This window comes from Porites lutea, chromosome 14 (genome assembly GCF_958299795.1).
Source record: "Porites lutea chromosome 14, jaPorLute2.1, whole genome shotgun sequence".
NCBI classification, from domain to species: Eukaryota; Metazoa; Cnidaria; class Anthozoa; order Scleractinia; family Poritidae; genus Porites; species Porites lutea.
The window spans coordinates 2,593,813-2,612,910 of NC_133214.1; the positions used below are offsets into that span (position 1 = coordinate 2,593,813).

Below are 19,098 nucleotides of genomic sequence, written 5' to 3' on the forward strand. Positions count from 1 at the left end.
AAATATATGTATACTCAGGTAGCTCTCGTGAGCGGACAACTTCGAGAATTGAGCTTACAAGAATTGTTCTCATCGTGGCCACTAGGGGGGAGGGGGGGAAGGGGTTAGATGGTCGCTTACTTGATCTTGCCCAATTACAAATAAACATTGGTAATGTAAAAAAAAATAAATAAAAAAAAATTTTGTTATTGTTTGGCTACAATGTTGTTCTGACGATGTTTTAATTCAGGCCCAAGAATAAAATTAAAGTAGTGATTTGAAGTGTAACTGAATGAGTATGTGAAAAAAAAACTCTGAAACTAAATTTAGTGTGACGAACAGTGACTTAAGTCGATCTATCAAAATACTAGATTCAGAGGCGAATGAAATTTCATTTCTGGTGTCCGCTTACATGAGCTTAAAAACAAAGCTATAAAAATCCAACCCGCAAACCCTAAAAGTGTCCGCGGTCTCTTACGGAAATGTCCGTTTACGGAAATATAAAAATACAGAGTTCGTATGGGAGTTAAAACGGGGTTTTGTGAAGGCGACCGTAAGTAGAGCTGTTCCCGCTTACGAGAGTGTCCGTTAAGAGAGCTTCCACTATATAAAAACACCAAGCGACATCGTTATGTTGGAGTATGGTCTCCTAATTTAGGGAGCAAAGATAGGCCGAATCACGCCCAGAATGGTGTGGGCTGCTAAACACACATCTAAGTCCCTATATGGGAGACCCCACTCCCCGTCCCCGGGCTCACCTGGGATTGTGTCCGAGCAACTGAGGATTACGTAACGTAGGTAAACAGAAGGGAGACGCGGACGCCGAGCGCAAGCACGCGCGAGACTGCTACTGAAGATGGTGCAGTTGTTATCGTTGCTTTTGCTGTTATTGGCAGTTAATTCTGCTTCCTCGGCCAAGATAGCCGGTTTTGTAGCCGTTGGTGGATCGGGGTACATCAACAGGAGACATATCATGGAAGAACTGGCCTCTCGCGGCCACGAGGTACACTACACTCTTTTTTTTCTATAAGAATATATTTTATAAGAATATCGAGGCTGAAATTTGCGAAATCTTAAGAATACTTTAAGAATAAACTCCAGGCTGAGATTTTGAAAAGGATATAATTTCCTGTGGTGAAAATCTGTAAATACAATACAACTATACCTTTTCAATTTATTCCTTTCTTTAAACGGCAAAACTAGCTAACTATATTTAACAAAACTATAACTGATACCTTAATATATTCTAATTCGGAAATGTCATAAGCTATTATTAAGAATAATACAAGAATATTTACAGCCTAAAATCGGCGGAAAAGTAAGAATATTCAGCCTGGCCCTGGAAAACAATATTCTTATTAAAAAAAAAAAGTGTAATAGTATATTTACATCATACTCTCTGAGTAAAAGCTGACATCCTGTACTGTATTTGAAGGACACTAGCCTCAGAAAACCTAATGTATCAGGCGGACGCTTGGCGAGTGCCTTGTGGGAGCCGGCGTGGGTAGAGTTCTCAAAGTTTGACTAATTTTCGTAGATTGCTGATCTTTCAACTCGCTAGCTCACATGACAGCAAAAAAAAAACACACATTTGAAATTTTAATTGAATAGGCAGGGGATAGGTAGAAGATGAGAAGATCAAAATCTGCCGTTCAATCATGAAAAATTTTCGAAAATTTTTACGATTTTCTTAAAAAGTTTGCTATCGTGACTGACTCATCGCGAGGGTAGCTTATTATTTATTCAAGAGATTTAGAATTTACTCACCTTGCAAACTCGATATTGACCAGTTATTTTTTTGCCAGTCAGCATTTACAGCGTAGATATTTCATCACCACACAAAAATAATCAATCAGCTAAAACAATACTTTTGCTAAAAATGATTTGTCATGCTGAAAAGCCTCTGGAACCCAGGGTATGGCCTGACAGCCTATTGTGAGAATATCAAAAATATGTATTACAGACTATGGACTATGGACTACGGACTACAGACTGGGTATAAAAAGCAAACTGAGTATAAAACACGGACTAGGTATAAAAATGTGGACTGCGGACTATCTTTAAAATACACAGCGCTAATTGTTTCTAGAAGTAATAAAAGTATATATTTAAGTGCGATCTCGAGCAATTTGAAGTCATTCGCATCTTTATTTCAGTGGTCTTCAGTACTGTATCACTCTTTTTCTCGTCGCTAGAGGGCCCTTCTGGTCAGGCGCTATGTATCGGAACGTTTTTGTCGCTGGGGACAAGATTGTATTATACGTGATCTGAGAACCCCAACCCCACTTCCCTCGCCGTATGTGCGATTTCTGTTTATTTTGTTTTGCTGTATCATCTACATCGTAGGTTGCACTTGTTGTTCCATCCTCCCGTAAATTGGCTTCGAAGAGGAGATGATTCGGCTCGAATTAGAGGGACGCTCTTTTCAGTTCTTCATGAAAATGAATGAAGTATTGTCTACGTTATGCGAAAGCGTCTTGAACAGCACGGAAATCTTCAAGGAACTGGAGGGTTTCGACTTGATTATTTATGACGGCATCAGCAATGGTGCTGTATTGATCGGAGAGAAGTTAGACATTCAAAGGGTGGAGATTATGCCAGGACCACCAAATAACCCATTTGGGTTCGCACACATGATTCCGATGCCGGTGTCGTACGTTCCCCAGCTAATCACCGGGTTCTCTGACCAGATGACATTTGTAGAAAGAGTAATCAATTTAGGAGCATATTTGGTCTTTCAACTCGGTGTAACTCTTATTAGCTACAGAAAAATGGACGCTTTAAAGGTTAAATACAACATTAAACCTGAAAGAAGCTTCCAGGAGGCTCTTGCGGATGCCGAAATGGTTATTATTGGAGCAGATTTTGCCGTGGAATATCCACAACCTCTTCTGCCAGGTATGACAGTTTTACGAAAAGCCTTTTAAATAACTTTGCCGATAACACTTAAAATTATTGGGGAAGGTGAAGTGTCGGCTGAAGAAAATGTTGTTCAAGGCGCAACTACACCAAAAGTGCTCTTCGCTAGTGTTTCGCCCCTAAATTAAAAGGCACCAGTCGAGAATGTCGCTTTCTGAGCGAGCTTTGAATTTGTTTTAACCCCTAAAAAGCATTTGTTGTGTGGCATAGTTTCCGTCAGCTTTCGGCTTAATTCCCTGAACAGTTTGCGTAGCGAGCGCGATTCTAGTTCGTTTCGCTGATTAAAAGTGTCGCGGCCTTCTAGACAAGAATTGCAGCCCGCGGGCAAGAGAAATTCAGCAGTCTCGCACCTTATTTCTTATGCACCTGGCTTGTAAACTATGCCCTGAAGGATCCCTTAAAGTCTACTCGGCAAATCTTAAGGCAGAAAACTGAGATGAAAAAAATACATAAATTCTGACCTGGCTTGTAAATTCAATGCGCATTACGAGTGCAAGAATAAAGAAATGAATCCGATAACGGAAACCGCCCAAGAATCAGTTCATTAATAGAATCTATGGACTCCAATACTCTGATGGTTGATTACGATTATGTTTTCCTTTTTTTGTAAGGTCAAGTCATGGTTGGAGCTCTGAATGTCAAAACAGCTAATCGACTTCCTCCAGAATTGGAGAAATTTGTAAGTAACTCAGCAGAGCATGGCTTCATTATCGTTTCCTTTGGAACCAACGTGGCTTCTCTTCCCAAAGCGGAAGTGGATATGCTCGCTGAAGCATTTGGAAAGTTGAAACAAAGAGTTGTTTGGAGAGTCAAAGGTAATATGGATTGTCTACATATATATATAGTTTGCAACGTTTTGCAAACTGGAGAAGCGTAAACGGGCAGAGAAAATAATGATAAGGTGATTGGAAGGTCAGTGCGCCGAAAGTCATTACTGCAAGCCCGCTGCGTAGCACTAAACAAATTGAGGGTCTAGCGTCCACGTCACGTTTTCAAGTGTTTCTTTGCATCTCCTTTGTATCTTACAAACCTCATCGCTAGTTGAGTTCCCTGATTTCTGGAATCAAATCAGGATGACTGTTTTCTTTTCCAGGTTACATACCTTCTTCCCTGAGCCCAAATATTAAAGCTCTGGAGTGGTTACCTCAGAATGATCTTCTGGGTCACAAGAACATTAAGGCGTTTGTGTCTCATGTAGGACACAATAGTCTTTACGAGTCGGCGTATCATGGGGTTCCTGTGGTGGCGTTTCCTTTGTTTGCAGACCAGCACTCTAATGCAAAGAAAATAGTTCATCTTGGTCTTGGTTTATCTGTGCATCACCGAACTACTAGTGTGCAGCAGGTCATTAAAACGATTGAAACTGTTGTTTCTGAACCAAGGTATTATTCCGTTCTTCTTTTCTCCCATAAAGTTCACAGAGAATGTAAGGCCAAAGGAGATTTGAGACAAGGGAACTTCACGTAAAATAAAATCTAATCGTAAAAAAGAATGCAATCACGTGATCAGCAGCTATGCAAATTTCTTGGAACAAGAAACATTTTTACATTTTACTGTGTTCAATCAGAATATTTTCGATACATAACATGGTCGCTGTTCCATTGTTTTGGGAAACCAATATGGCCGCCGTGACGTCATGTGAAAACGAGCTATGGCACCAAATCAAAATATAAGAATACAGGTTATTAGCGTTGATTATGATAATGATACTTTTCGCATAATTACTTTATTTACAGAGTCAAAAATTAGACCCAATATAGCTACTCCTGTCTTTTATTCGTACAGGCATTTCACTTGCGTTCGCCCAACTGTTGAATTAAGCGAATTAATTAACGCTTCGCGAAAGGTTTGAACCCAAGAGTCATTTCAAAAGTAGGTTGAGTTTGATCGTCCGGGTGAACGTAGTCCTGAATAGGACTGTTATTGTTGACAGTGTCTGACGCTTCGACAACCCGTGCGGTTGTCATCTTCAGAGTCAAAGTGATTTGTAGGTTGAGTTTGATCGTCCGGGTGAATGTAGTCCCGAATAGGACTGTTTTGTTGACAGTGTCTGACGCTTCGACAACCTATGCGGTTGTTTTATTCAGAGTCAAAGTGATTTTCAATTGACGCTTCCTTGACATCTTTAGCCTCTAACTTGAGTGTTCTTGACTTGCACTTGGGCTTAAAGGTTGCAACATAATGAAGCGATTTATTGCTCTTGGGTTTTCTTTTGAACGGGCCTCAGGTTTTTAGTTCAAACTAACCTTAATTTCCTTCAACATTCGCCACTTAAAAAAACTAGAAGAAAACTGGACCGCAAAGACCTCTGGGACTGTTTTTGGGGACGGGAAAAAATTGGCCAATAGCTGACTGGTGCGTCCCTAGTAACGATGTCTCAGAAACAATTGCGTGACTTATTTTGGCTCCAGTACCCCTCTCGTTTCTAAGGTGGTGAATGTTAAGCTACAAATGACTCCATCTGTCTTTGTTGTTCTTTTAGATTCAAATCCAATGCAATGCACATCTCTGGTTTGTTACAAGATCGCAGACGCACGCCTCCTGAAGAAACTGCTGATTGGATAGAGTATGTACTCAGACATGGTGGAGCCCGGCACCTCAGAGCTCAAGTGCTTAACATCCCTTGGTATCAGTACTACCTACTTGATGTTATGGCTTTCATTGTTGCCATAGTGACCTTTGTGGTCATGGTGATAAGGTTAATGTATAAATGTATGTGTCGAGTCTGTTGTAAGAGGGCAGAGAGTAAAACTAAGAAGGAGTAACTTGGAAAAGGAGAAACCCTTATCGCGAACTAGACTACGAGTAGTCCCCCATTTTTCCTCAGGGATAGTAGAGCGAGCGAAACGCGAGCGCGCGTGAAAATCACCCCACGCGAGAAAAGGCGACTGATTTCGCACGCTCGACTATCCCTGAGGAAAAATGGGGGACTACTCGTAGTCTAATTGCGAACGTGAAGTGATCTTTTTTGTGTACTCAGTACAACTGTTGTGAACTCTTCTAGTTGATGTGTTAAAACCAGGGCTTGCTAGTCACAGAAGACGTAGACATTGCAATGAATCATACGTGAAGCGAAGCCGAACGCTGGAAAAGGCGTTCAAGCGTTCTGCCTTTTTTTACTGATTGGATTAAAGTATTCATAAAGACGCGCATTTCCTATTTGTATTGTTCGGTTTTGAGTCTGCCTATAATGCACCCCACTGTTGATAGTTAATCGGTGGGCCTTAAATTAGACTTTAGACGGGAAAATGCCAAATTTCGCGTCATGGAGGACGTAAACAAGCAACGATGAAATTTTCTTTCTCTTTCTGAGCTTGAATATGGTCCCTTGAAATTCAGCTTCAGGAGAGTTCGCCTACATTTGACAAAGTAAGTGGGTAGGAATAATCGTTATAAAGACTGAAAGAACGCAAATTCACTTCTTAAGCGACGTTCTTGTCGCCGTCGCGTCGTTGGATCTTAAAGTCCCTAATATTGCAAGACGACATCTTTCTCATTTGAAATCTCGCTTCTCCGTGGCGCGCGTTTGCCTGATCAAATAGCCATACTTTACCTTGTTGAAGATAAGTGCTAAATCGGTAGAAATGTCATGTTGAGCGCATGATTAAAAGTATCCACTCTTCCTTAGAGTTGTGCGAAAATATATGTATACTCAGGTAGCTCTCGTGAGCGGACAACCTCGGGACGCGAAAAAGGTGTCCTCCGTTACTGGACCTGGCCGCTTACGAGAATTGTTCTCATCACGGCCACTAGGTAGGGTGGGGGGGAAGGGGTTAGATGGTCTCTTACTCGATCTTGCCCAACTACAAATAAACATTGGGAATGTAAAAAAAAAAAAAAAAAAAAAAAACAGGAAAAATAAATAAATTTAGTGTGACGAACAGTGACTTTAGTCGATCTATCAAAATATAAGATTCAGAGGCGAATGAAATTTCATTTCTGGTGTCCGCTGACATGAGCTTAAAAACAAAGCTATAAAAATCCAACCCGCAAACCCTAAGTGGCCGCAGTCTCTTACGGAAATGTCCGTTTACGGAAATATAAAAATACAGAGTCTGTATGGGAGTTAAAACGGGGTTTTGTGAAGGCTACCGTAAGTAGAGCTGTTCCCGCTTACGAGAGTGTCCGTTAAGAGAGCTTCCACTATATAAAAACACCAAGCGACATCATTATGTTGGAGTATGGTCTCCTAATTTAGGGAGCAAAGATAGGCCGAATCACGCCCAGAATGGTGTGGGCTGCTAAACGCACATCTACGTCCCTATATCGGAGACGCCCACGCCCCGTTCCCAGGCTCACCTGGGATTGTGTCCGAGCAACTGAGGATTACGTAACGTAAGTAAACAGAAGGGGGACGCGGACGCCGAGCGCAAGCACGCGTGAGACTGCTAGTGAAGATGGTGCAGTTGTTATCGTTACTTTTGCTGTTATTGGCAGTTAATTCTGCTTCCTCTGCCAAGGTAGCCGGTTTTGTAGCCGTTGGTGGATCGGGATACATTAACATGAGACATATCATGGAAGAACTGGCCTCTCGCGGCCACGAGGTACACTACACTCTTTTTTTTCTATAAGAATATATTTTATAAGAATATCAATGCTGAAATTTGCGAAATCTTTAGAATACTTTAAGAATAAACTCCAGGCTGAGATTTTGAAAAGGATATAATTTCCTGTGGTGAAAATCTGTAAATACAATACAAATATACCTTTTCAATTTATTCCTTTCTTTAAACGGCAAAACTAGCTAACTATATTTAACAAAACTATAACTGATACCTTAATATATTCTAATTCGGAAATGTCATAAGCTATTATTAAGAATAATACAAGAATATTTACAGCCTAAAATCGGCGGAAAAGTAAGAATATTCAGCCTGGCCCTGGAAAACAATATTCTTATATATAAAAAAAAGAGTGTAATAGTATATTTACATCATACTCTCTGAGTAAAAGCTGACATCCTGTACTGTATTTGAAGGACACTAGCCTCAGAAAACCTAATGTATCAGGCGGACGCTTGGCGAGTGCCTTGTGGGAGCCGGCGTGGGTAGAGTTCTCAAAGTTTGACTAATTTTCGTAGATTGCTGATCTTTCAACTCGCTAGCTCACATGACAGCAAAAAAAAACACACATTTGAAATTTTAATTGAATAGGCAGGGGATAGGTAGAAGATGAGAAGATCAAAATCTGCCGTTCAATCATGAAAAATTTTCGAAAATTTTTACGATTTTCTTAAAAAGTTTGCTATCGTGACTGACTCATCGCGAGGGTAGCTCATTATTTATTCAAGAGATTTAGAATTTACTCACCTTGCAAACTCGATATTGACCAGTTATTTTTTTGCCAGTAAGTATTTACAGCGTAGATATTTCATCACCACACAAAAATAATCAATCAGCTAAAACAATGCTTTTGCTAAAAATGATTTGTCATGCTGAAAAGCCTCTGGATCCCAGTGTATGGCCTGACAGCCTATTGTGAGAATATCAAAAATATGTATTACGGACTATGGACTATGGACTATGGACTACGGACTACAGACTGGGTATAAAAAGCAAACTGAGTATAAAACACGGACTAGGTATAAAAATGTGGACTGCGGACTATCTTTAAAATACACAGCGCTAATTGTTTCTAGAAGTAATAAAAGTATATATTTAAGTGCGATCTCGAGCAATTTGAAGTCATTCGCATCTTTATTTCAGTGGTCTTCAGTACTGTATCACTCTTTTTCTCGTCGCTAGAGGGCCCTTCTGGTCAGGCGCTATGTATCGGAACGTTTTTGTCGCTGGGGACAAGATTGTATTATACGTGATCTGAGAACCCCAACCCCACTTCCCTCGCCGTATGTGCGATTTCTGTTTATTTTGTTTTGCTGTATCATCTACATCGTAGGTTGCACTTGTTGTTCCATCCTACCGTAAATTGAAACCAACTGATAGACTGCCACTGAAGAGCCACAAGATTTACAAAGTGCCATATAAACCTGGCTTCGAAGAGGAGATGATTCGGCTCGAATTAGAGGGACGCTCTTTTCAGTTCTTCATGAAAATGAATGAAGTGTTGTCTACGTTATGCGAAAGCGCCTTGAACAGCACGGAAATCTTCAAGGAACTGGAGGGTTTCGACTTGATTATTTATGACAGCATCAGCAATGGTGGTGTATTGATCGGAGAGAAGTTAGATATTCAAAGGGTGGAGATTATGCCAGAACCACCAAATAACCCATTTGGGTTCGGACACATGATTCCGATGCCGGTGTCGTACGTTCCCCAGCTAATCACCGGGTTTTCTGACGAGATGACATTTGTGGAAAGAGTACTCAATTTAGGAGCATATTTGGTCTTTAAACTCGGTGTAACTCTTATTAGCTACAGAAAAATGGACGCTTTAAAGGTTAAATACAACATTAAACCTGAAAGAAGCTTCCAGGAGGCTCTCGCGGATGCAGAAATGGTTATTATCGGAGCAGATTTTGCCGTGGAATATCCACAACCTCTTCTGCCAGGTATGACAGTTTTACGAAAAGCCTTTTAAATAACTTTGCTGATAACACTTAAAATTATCGGGGAAGGTGAAGTGTCGGCTGAAGAAAATGTTGTTCAAGGCGCAACCACACCAGAAGTGCTCTTCGCTAGTGTTTCGCCCCTAAATTAAAAGGCACCAGTCGAGAGTGTCGCTTTCTGAGCGAGCTTTGAATTTGTTTTAACCCCTAAAGAGCATTTGTTGTGTGACATAGTTTCCGTCAGCTTTCGGCTTAATTCCCTGAACAGTTTGCGTAGCGAGCGCGATTCTAGTTCGTTTCGCTGATTAAAAGTGTCGCGGCCTTCTAGACAAGAATTGCAGCCCGCAGGCAAGAGAAATTCAGCAGTCTCGCCCCATATTTCTTATGCTCCTGCCTCGTAAACTATGCCCTGAAGGATCCCTTAAAGTCTCCTCGGCAAATCTTAAGCCAGAAAACTGAGCTGAAAAAAAAAATACATAAATTCTGACCTGGCTTGTGAACTCACTGCACATTACGAGTGCAAGAATAAAGAAATGAATTCGATAACGGAAACCACCCAAGAATTAGTTGATTAATAGAATCTATGGACTCCAATACCCTCAACCTGGTTTGACTGTATTAATGCTATTGATGGTTGATTACGATTACGTTTTCCTTTTTTTGTAAGGTCAAGTCATGGTTGGAGCTCTGAATGTCAAAACAGCTAATCCACTTCCTCCAGAATTGGAGAAATTTGTAAGTAACTCAGCAGAGCATGGCTTCATTATCGTTTCCTTTGGAACCAACGTGGCTTCTCTTCCCAAAGCGGAAGTGGATATGCTCGCTGAAGCATTTGGAAAGTTGAAACAAAGAGTTGTTTGGAGAGTCAAAGGTAATATGGATTGTCTACATATATATATAGTTTGCAACGTTTTGCAAACTGGAGAAGTGTAAACGGGCAGGTATAGAATATGGTAGAGAAAATAATGATAAGGTGATTGGAAAGTCAGTGCGCAGAAAGTTATTACTACAAGCCCGCTGCGTAGCACTAAACAAATTGAGGGACTAGCGTCCACGTCACGTTTTCAAGGGTTTCTTTGCATCTCCTTTGTATCTTACAAACCTCATCGCTAGTTGAGTTCCCTGATTTCTGGAATCAAATCAGGATGACTGTTTTCTTTTCCAGGTTACATACCTTCTTCCCTGAGCCCAAATATTAAAGCTCTGGAGTGGTTACCTCAGAATGATCTTCTGGGTCACAAGAACATCAAGGCGTTTGTGTCTCATGTTGGACACAATAGTCTTTATGAGTCCACGTATCATGGGGTTCCTGTGGTGGCATTTCCTTTGTTTGGAGACCAGCACTCTAATGCAAAGAAAATCGTTCATCTTGGTCTTGGCTTATCTGTGCATCACCGAACTACTAATGTGCATCAAGTGGTTGAAACGATTGAAACTGTTATCGCTGAACCAAGGTATTATTTCGTTTTTCTTTTCTTCCACAAAGTTCGCCATGAATGTAAGGCCAATGGAGCTTTTGAGACAAGGGAACTTCACGTAAAATAAAAGCTAATCGAAAAAAGGGAATGCAACCTATAGGTGGTTGTCACTCACGTGATCAGTTGCTATGCAAATTGATTGGAACCTTTTTTACATGTGAAAAGGAATCAATGAGAATCTTTTTCTGGACACCAGCATAGCTGTCGTTTCATTGTTTTGTACACCGATATGGCCGCCGTGAAGTCATGTGAAAACGATCTATAGCAGCAACTAAAAAATTAAGAATGCTGTCGATTAGCGTTGACTCCATCTGTCTTTGTTGCTCTTTTAGATTCAAATCCAATGCAATGCACATCTCTGGTTTGTTACAAGATCGCCGACGCACGCCTCTTCAAGAAACTGCTGATTGGATAGAGTATGTACTCAGACATGGTGGAGCCCGACATCTCAGAGCTCAAGTGTTTAACATCCCTTGGTATCAGTACTACCTACTTGATGTTATAGCTTTCCTTGTTGCCATAGTCACCTTGGTGGTTATGGTTATAAGATTAATGTATAAATGTATGTGTCGAGTCTGTTGTAAGAGGGCAGAGGGTAAAACTAAGAAGGAGTAACTTGGAAAAGAAGAGACCCTAGTGCGATTCTGAATTGATCTTAATTGTGTACTACAAGAGTTTTGTACGCTTTTAATCGATGTCTCAAGACCACGACTGGCTGGTCACACAAAACTTAGATATTTCAATCAATCATACGTGAAGCCATGCCGAACGCAGGGAAAGGCGTTTAAGCATTCTGACTTTTTTTTACTGAATTTTATTATGGATCTCAAACGACATTTGGCACTTGGATTAAAGTATTCATGGAGACGCGCATTTTGTGTTTTTTGTTCTTTGTGGAATCTGCCTATAATGCACTTCCGTGTTGATAGTTTATTGGTGGGTTTTAAGTTAAATATGAACCGAAACAGTTATTTAAAAACAGTTTCGATTCAAATCTTTCTGAGGCCTTGGTAACACATGGTGGTTTTCAGATGCTACGCGCAGACCAACGTCAGTCACAAACGTTTCTCTTGTTGAAGACGATTTAACTTTCAAGCAGTAACAGGCATACGGTCCAAGTGCACCAACGGTAGGTCTTGCATAAGCAACGTAAACAAGTAGAGCGGTTTTCATTTGAGTGTCGAAAAGTAATCGGTTTTGCACTTTCTACACGATGCGATTGGCTTAAAAGATTCGCGCCACCTTTTCATCCAATCAGAAGTAAAACCAAAGCCAATTGTGACGCGCTCGCATGCATTTTCCCGCGCTTTGCGTCAGCCACATGTAATTACTTCGAGTTTTGATTGGTTCAATGTATTGTCTGTGTCCTATGTGATTGGCCAGAGTAATTACTTTGGTTTTGGTTTTACGACACTCAAACGAAAACCACTCTAGAGCAAGTAAAACATTTTAGGGGATGAAATAAAGAATCTCCATTTTCTAAGTCGTCATCTTGGCACAGCTGGAATCCTCGGAATATATAATGGTTTTATTTCGGCCGGTTTATAAGAGCAATACACCGACGCAGGACAACCAATAACTAGGACGTGATTTTTCTTCAGCCAAAATCGCCACATGCTTTTATGGAATCCTCTTGCATCCAGATCCCACATTCGAAGACAGGAGGCCACGCTTTTCCAAGTCGTGAAGTCGCCAGGAAACTCCATGGAGATGTAAAACACATATAGTTTGCCATGAGTATCTGGAATGAAGTCATCCTTGTTTGTGCATGGTGTTTTGGTATGATTTAGGACTTTAGCCTCGCTGTGAAAACAAATTTAAAGATATAATTGCTATATTTAGGTTGTCTGAAACCCTGAAAGAATTACATTTCATTACAGTCAAACCAGGTCAAGCGTACCCCCCAAGAATCCATTAATGAATTTATTATTCAAAAGTTGAATCCGTTGCTAGTTGTAGATTTCAGATTGATCTCTGCATTCTTGTATGTGTAATGAGCCGTGAATTCACACGCGAGGCATTTATGAAATTTCTACCAGCTCCATTTTCCTGAAATTGATGTAAATGTCTTCTAAGAAGCTTAATCCATTCAAAGATTTCCAATCTGACCAAATACAGAGAAGTTCTCGTAAAATATTCACTGCTCATTACGCATGCAGAAATGCCGCTTTGAATTTGACACCAGTTACGGGAACGACTAACGGATTCATTTTTCAAATAATCAATTCACTGATAGAATCTTGGGGGGTACGCTTGACTTGGTTTGACTGTAAATTAACTTGAAAGTAAAGTTGCTGCCACTTAAGGCCAGATTGAGTGTAAGGAATGTACAATACTTGAAGTTTACTAGAAAATCTCGTGTGACGGCCAGGAAACGTGGAAATGATGAGCTTAATGGTGTGCACAAGAGTAGACGCAACCGACGTAAAGCTCCCGTTTCTCCCCTCTGAGTGATATAGGTGTGCACATGCGTTGGATGAGTGTTGTGACGTAGGGCTTTAATCGGGAGGAGGGGTAGGGAGGGTGTGAAGTTTGTAGTTTGTGCCCAGTCACAGAAAACGTCCCAATTGCGCAAACTTTAATGGTGAATTATTCAATTTATTCTCGCATTTTTCAGGACTAATTTTTGCGTTTCTTTTCCCCACAGTAGCAGAAGCACATTTCATTTAAATCTATTTATAAAGATCGACCAAAATAGTTGTCTAATGTTATCTTATGCTCACCTCAAAAGACGGTGCATCTCCTTCTCGTAGTTTTCTTTATACATTTTATCCGCATCCATTTTAACGTGAGCCTCTTGATTGATGGCGTGTTTTTCAAAGTAGAGGGCCTGCATAAGCCCGCCCACATTGATCCCTTTCCCGCCAAAGTGATAAGTCCGTGATATATCAGGTATAATACATTCTCGATCTTTCCTGTTGGATGGCAGTCTTGTCCACATGTCCCAGTCTACGATCTCGTGTGGTTTTGGCCACTTCTCCTCTAGTTCGTTCTTGAATAGTTTACGACTCAACACCCTGTAAGATTTCATAGGTATATATATATGGTCATCTCTGTTATCACCAGAACCCACGTTGTCATGAATCAGCAGCTTTCATCACGTGATTACCCTGAGCGCGAAGCTTGCATACTTAGTGAGGGTCTAAGTAGCTATCGTTTTCATCTACGAGCAACAGATGAGTTAAAAACTCAACGTTTGGTGACCATTAAATATATTATCAATTACGAGTCATCAAGAAATATCCATACTGAGCTAAAATCAGCCTTGTTTTTACATAGCATGAAATAAAGGCCAATCCAATATATCAGACTAACAAAGCTACTATTCTTCAGCTGTTCGTTCACTGATTCTTATTATATCTTCGATTAGTTGACTAAGGAATAGCACTGCAATGGAAGAGTCGCATGGTGATCTCTATTTAGGCTTAAAGCCTGGTTTCATTGGCGCGTAAGCATAAGCACAAGCACATGTGTAAGCAAGTAAAAACTGCATCGACATAAGCATAAGCACGAGAAAAACGGACAAGTTCGTTCTTCTCGTGCTTGTGCTTATGTTTTTGTCGTAGCTTTGACGAGTGAAAACTGGGTGACATAAGCACAAGCATAAGCACAAGGCCGTGGACCAATCATAGGTCACTTTGACCCAGACCTCATGCGAACATATCAAAAGCAATATCGTCCGCCATCTTGTTTATCATCGGGTTGAGGAGAGCTAGTATCGAGAATTGAGTCAAATATGTCATTCTGCACGTGCGTATGTCCTATGCTTAAAGGATTGAAACACTACATACCACCCCAATCCTGGCATAGTCTCCACTCTGTACATCATGGCGGGATCGTTGCAAAGGTGTTCATAGCCCTGGTGAGTCAAATAAAATGGCGGTGGGAAGTAGATCGATCACAACAGAAAAGAAAATTGATGTTGGTCACTCTTGGAACTTGACGTGTCGTATAAGGCGCCCTAAACACATGAGGGATGGCATACCTGATCATTCCAGGCCGATATGCAATAGACACTAGCATCTTTTTCGTACACCGGTAGAAGCTGTTTGAAGTAGCTAAGAATGTCTATGGACACATCCAAGTCTTCCTCAAGAATCACCAAGTAGTTTGCGTTAGGATGCTGCTCGAAAGAATCGTGGATGGACCTTTTGTAATGCTGAAAGAAAAACAGACCGATTGATAAGGGGAGCGATGGTGAATAAGGTGCCGTGAAGGAATGAGACAGTGGTCGTGAAGTCCCTCAAAAGCCATGGTAAACTGGCTCAGGGGCCCCACGTCACTGTAGCCTGGTTGCAAGAACATTTTTCTTATTTGGCAGCTCGTTTTACATTGGTTTGCAATGGCCTGGACAACCCTACCCAAATTCGTTGTAGACAAGTGCTAGATCAGTAGTAATATATACTATGTCAGGAAACCCCATAAAAGCGAATCATTGGACAAATGAAGAACATTCAATCTTTCATTACCGGTAGTATTTTGCCGTCTCTCAGAGAGCGAATGACCAACCACTCATTAAAAGGTCTAAGGAGTCTAGAGACGAGCTTGAACCCTTGTTTGTCAGACGTAAAGTAGATGCTACGTATGCGCGAGTTACCTGCGCCACCCTGGCGTTCCGCTGGCTCACTCCAGCGTGTTGCTGCAGTTTGAGCCCCATGAGCCTGGTTACTGCCGCTGGTTCGTCCCAAAACCCATCAATAAACACCGTCATTGTACTCGGGTCCAGTCCCTCTACTTTTTGCAGGCCCCGAAGCATGCGCAGTAGGTAATATGGTCTGTTGCTTGCCATGACGGCTATAGGCAGTTGTAGTCGACTTCCGTCTGTGAAGGGAGGTGGATTGAGTTCTATACTTACTGGTTCTTCGCCTGAATTGGAACAGAATACAGTAATCAGCTCGCTTGTGAAAATTTACACAAAACAGTAATAGGTCTTCCTCTTGCCTTTACCTAGACTATCTATTGTACTCCTCGTAACAGCTGCTAGACTCTCTGGGCAAGGCAACCCCAAAAATATTCCATATGAACATGGGTTCGAGAGCACAACGTTAGAACACTAGGCTGGCGTTTTCCACTAGGAATAGAGCTAGGCACTCAAAGACATCTGTGTCCCAAGGCTACGATTTCTTCGATTTTTCACAGGCGCCATACATTTCCACCCTAAATGTATCAACTACTCCCTTAGGGTGTACACGAATACTTACATTTACAAACGTCGCCATAACCTTCGTACACGTCACAGAATTCTTGTCTCCTTCTGTTAGCTACCGTATCTGCCCAGTTGCACTTCTCGTTATTTTCTGGTAGCAGCTTTACCCAAGTTCGAAGCTTCACTGCTCTTGCCCACTCGTCTCCCGATGAAGGATTCTGGAAGCTCTCAGCGTGTACAAAAAGCTTATCATTTATTCGCTGAACAACAAATGCCCACGTGGAGCGGAACTGAAGTCGGTTTATAAAAGAACTGCGGATGGTTGCTATATAGTCCCTAGCTTCCTTTGAAAGTTGCATAACTGCATCATCCTAAGGTTAACGGAAATATAACTAAAGGTTAACTGTTTTGGAACCCGATGATTTGATCTGACGGGGGTCTTTGGGCACAAGCGTATGCCTTGTTTGCCTCCTTGATTTGCAGTTTCGCGTGACTTCGCATATCCTTGATTAACGGGCGGCGGACAAGCTCTCGACTTGAAGATTGCGCGACGGGGTAGAGATACACTCGACACATTTTCTTTTGCAGAGTTGCGATTTTTTTTGACCAGTGGTGCTGGCCAAAAGGATCGCGGCTCTGGGAACTAGAACAACTTCAAGACATTCTCGACCAGAGTTCACGCTTTTGACTCCGCGCCTGAGTCATGCGCAATAGAGAAAAGTTCTGTGGTTGAGAATGGAGTTCGAGACAGCAATCAATCTCGTTTCCATAGTCCGCATTACTCTTGTCCAGCGGAACGTCCAATATCCATCCCAGAGTCCGCGTTACCGTGACGCGTACTCAGGGAACGAGATTGAACAGCAATATTTTTCTTATAGTTGTAACAACGCATGCGCTCTATGTTTGACCGCTGTAGGTGTTGTCAGTTTGTCATACATAATGTAGCCAAACTTTCTTGCTTAAGCTGCATCTTACTTTCTAAGAAGAAAAAGAAAAAGCAATCTTTAAAAGGGATACAGTTATCATAAATACCTTGATAGCAAAGCAGATTATTCTTCCCCGCCTCAGACCTTTTAGATGGTTAACTAGGAAACCGCTGTCCGCTTCAGATTCGTAAGTATCATACCATCGCGAGGACATGACGTCACCTGTTACTTCATTTAACACCACCACGTTTAGTCCTCGTATTAACATTTCAGATTGGTCCACTCTCTACCAAAAGCAAAACAAATAATATTATCACGTGATTTCAAATGACACTTATTTATTAATCATTTCGCTTCGAGGGTTAGTTATGGAGCCAAGGTTGTTACTTTTGAAAGCTATTGAGCGGTACTTTCTTGTGGTATACGAGGCATACGTGCTGTTTATTGTGTCTTTCATAGATACTGTACAAGGTGGTTCTAACTTTTGAGTCTGTGGATGAAATTCTCTGGTGTGACCATTCAAATGAAAGCTACTGAGCAGTGCTTTCCTGTGGTACTGTTTATTATTCTGTACAAGGTGGCTCCAAGTTTTGAGTCTGTGCATGAAATCCTGTGGTGTGACCATTCAAATGAAAGCTACTGAGCAGTACTTTCCTGTGGTACTGTTTATTATGCTGTACAAGGTGGTTCTAACTTTTGAGTCTGTGGATGAAATCCTATGGTGTGACCATTCAAATGAAAGCTACTGAGCACAACTTTTCTGTGATGCCGTTATTGTGCTGTACAAGATGATTTTAACTTCTGGATCTTCAGTCTAAATCCTATAATGTAACCATGGAAGAAGTTTCGGTAAGGTTTGTTTACCACTACTGACCGTGTTGCCATTTAATGTAAGGGTAACGTTTTCCTTGCTGGAATATATTTCTAGTTCCAAGTACCTTGCTCCTGTAGAAGATGAACAGTAATGTATTATTAATTTATAAAAGTGTGCGTTCTCCAACTCTGAAATGGCCCAAGGAATGCATGCCAAAGCGTCCTATCTAATTAATCGATCTCTAGTATAACCGGTAGTTTTGATTACCTGTTGAGTTTAGTCTGCGAGCCAGTTCAGGGGTTTCTCCTCGGCCTCGCTAGACTTGTTTGAATAAGAGAGATCTTACAAATGCCGCTTATAATTGACATAATTACGGATAGCTGGTTTCAACAACTTTTACTCTTTTTGTCAGCCAATCAAAGTACGAATAATCTGTCAAACCAAAGAATTATCATAGAAAGTACCTTAAGCCATCGTTTATTTTTCTATTCAGTTTCAAAAGTAATATATCTCCTCTCCTGCCTTTTGTCTGCTCCGCTGTCAGTGATATTTTTCTTTTTGTCGAACCGCCTTCTCTTAGCCTGCTAAGCTACGCCGTACCCTTCGATCGGCTAAATTTTACAGTGCATTTTGTTTTACAAAGAATAGTATCCACAACTCCTTTTTCATTCACGTAAAACTTCGAATAACTAAAACTGGTTATAAATATTGCCCTTGGGTACATGCATATATTTTGCAAATGATGTATCATGAACGTTGTTACTGCAGTACAATTAAAACGGCATGCACATTGGTATAAATCGGTTTACTGGTATATAAAACTTTTTAAAACTCTCTCAGTACATGATCTTGTTTTACCCGGCTTTAACATAAATTTTCAACACATTAACGTCTACGGCTTACCACTTGGCTTTCCAGCTATATGTTGCCTCTTTCTGTCGTCTAAAGTTGCCGACCGCGTTAATATCTCTCTAGGCTCGTATATTTTGTGTGGCAATAGGGAGAGTTCAGAAGTAATTGGAAGGACGAAAACCATGTTAAAAATAACAACTCCACCGGCGGAAACGATGGCAAGCCAAAGAATGAAGCGACATAATCCAGTCTTCGCTCTTCTCCACGCCATTTTAAAGAAACAGCGGGATCACGGAAAAAGTTAAATTTTTCAATACTTTATTCCCCGTATATCCCTGACGGCGAACAAGTTCCAAATTAAAAGGCTGGATTGAGAAAACCAACCTTTCAGCAAGAAGACTTCGGAAACACTGAGAGAGCAGCATTCAAATTCATCATAGCTTGAAATTGTTTCTTAGGAACGAAAATTATTTGCCACT

At 41.0% G+C, this 19,098-nt stretch overlaps 2 protein-coding genes and 1 pseudogene across 2 annotated transcripts; 2 read left to right on the forward strand and 1 right to left on the reverse strand.

Moving 5' to 3' along the window:
- The first annotated feature begins 783 nt into the window (after window positions 1–783).
- On the forward strand, window positions 784–5,781 carry LOC140924522 (UDP-glucuronosyltransferase 2B31-like; annotated as a pseudogene).
- A 1,205-nt stretch (window positions 5,782–6,986) lies between these two features.
- On the forward strand, window positions 6,987–11,516 carry LOC140924521 (UDP-glucuronosyltransferase 1A5-like). The gene is made up of 5 exons (XM_073374540.1): window positions 6,987–7,442; window positions 8,794–9,406; window positions 10,071–10,274; window positions 10,569–10,857; window positions 11,214–11,516. The coding sequence occupies exons 1-5, from the start codon at window positions 7,296–7,298 to the stop codon at window positions 11,494–11,496; spliced, it is 1,536 nt and encodes a 511-aa protein (XP_073230641.1). The 5' UTR covers window positions 6,987–7,295; the 3' UTR covers window positions 11,497–11,516.
- Window positions 11,517–12,278: 762 nt separating this feature from the next.
- Window positions 12,279–19,079, reverse strand: LOC140924340 (protein O-linked-mannose beta-1,2-N-acetylglucosaminyltransferase 1-like). The gene is made up of 9 exons (XM_073374371.1): window positions 18,671–19,079; window positions 17,828–17,898; window positions 17,060–17,239; window positions 16,083–16,398; window positions 15,479–15,747; window positions 14,867–15,040; window positions 14,673–14,740; window positions 13,605–13,898; window positions 12,279–12,684 (listed from the first exon to the last, which is right to left on the reverse strand). The coding sequence occupies exons 1-9, from the start codon at window positions 18,888–18,890 to the stop codon at window positions 12,369–12,371; spliced, it is 1,908 nt and encodes a 635-aa protein (XP_073230472.1). The 5' UTR covers window positions 18,891–19,079; the 3' UTR covers window positions 12,279–12,368.
- Window positions 19,080–19,098: the final 19 nt, after the last annotated feature.

Bases quoted from the DNA above. Each gene is read 5' to 3' on its own strand.
- LOC140924521 (XM_073374540.1), top strand. From the start codon at position 7,296: ATGGTGCAGTTGTTATCGTTACTTTTGCTGTTATTGGCAGTTAATTCT. The intron at 7,443-8,793 runs GTACACTACACT...TCTACATCGTAG, and splicing joins TGGCCTCTCGCGGCCACGAG to GTTGCACTTGTTGTTCCATC. The intron at 10,858-11,213 runs GTATTATTTCGT...TTGCTCTTTTAG, and splicing joins ACTGTTATCGCTGAACCAAG to ATTCAAATCCAATGCAATGC.
- LOC140924340 (XM_073374371.1), bottom strand. From the start codon at position 18,890: ATGGCGTGGAGAAGAGCGAAGACTGGATTATGTCGCTTCATTCTTTGG. The intron at 17,899-18,670 runs GTAAGCCGTAGA...CATCTTCTACAG, and splicing joins TATAGCTGGAAAGCCAAGTG to GAGCAAGGTACTTGGAACTA. The intron at 16,399-17,059 runs GTATTTATGATA...CGTTAACCTTAG, and splicing joins TAATCTGCTTTGCTATCAAG to GATGATGCAGTTATGCAACT.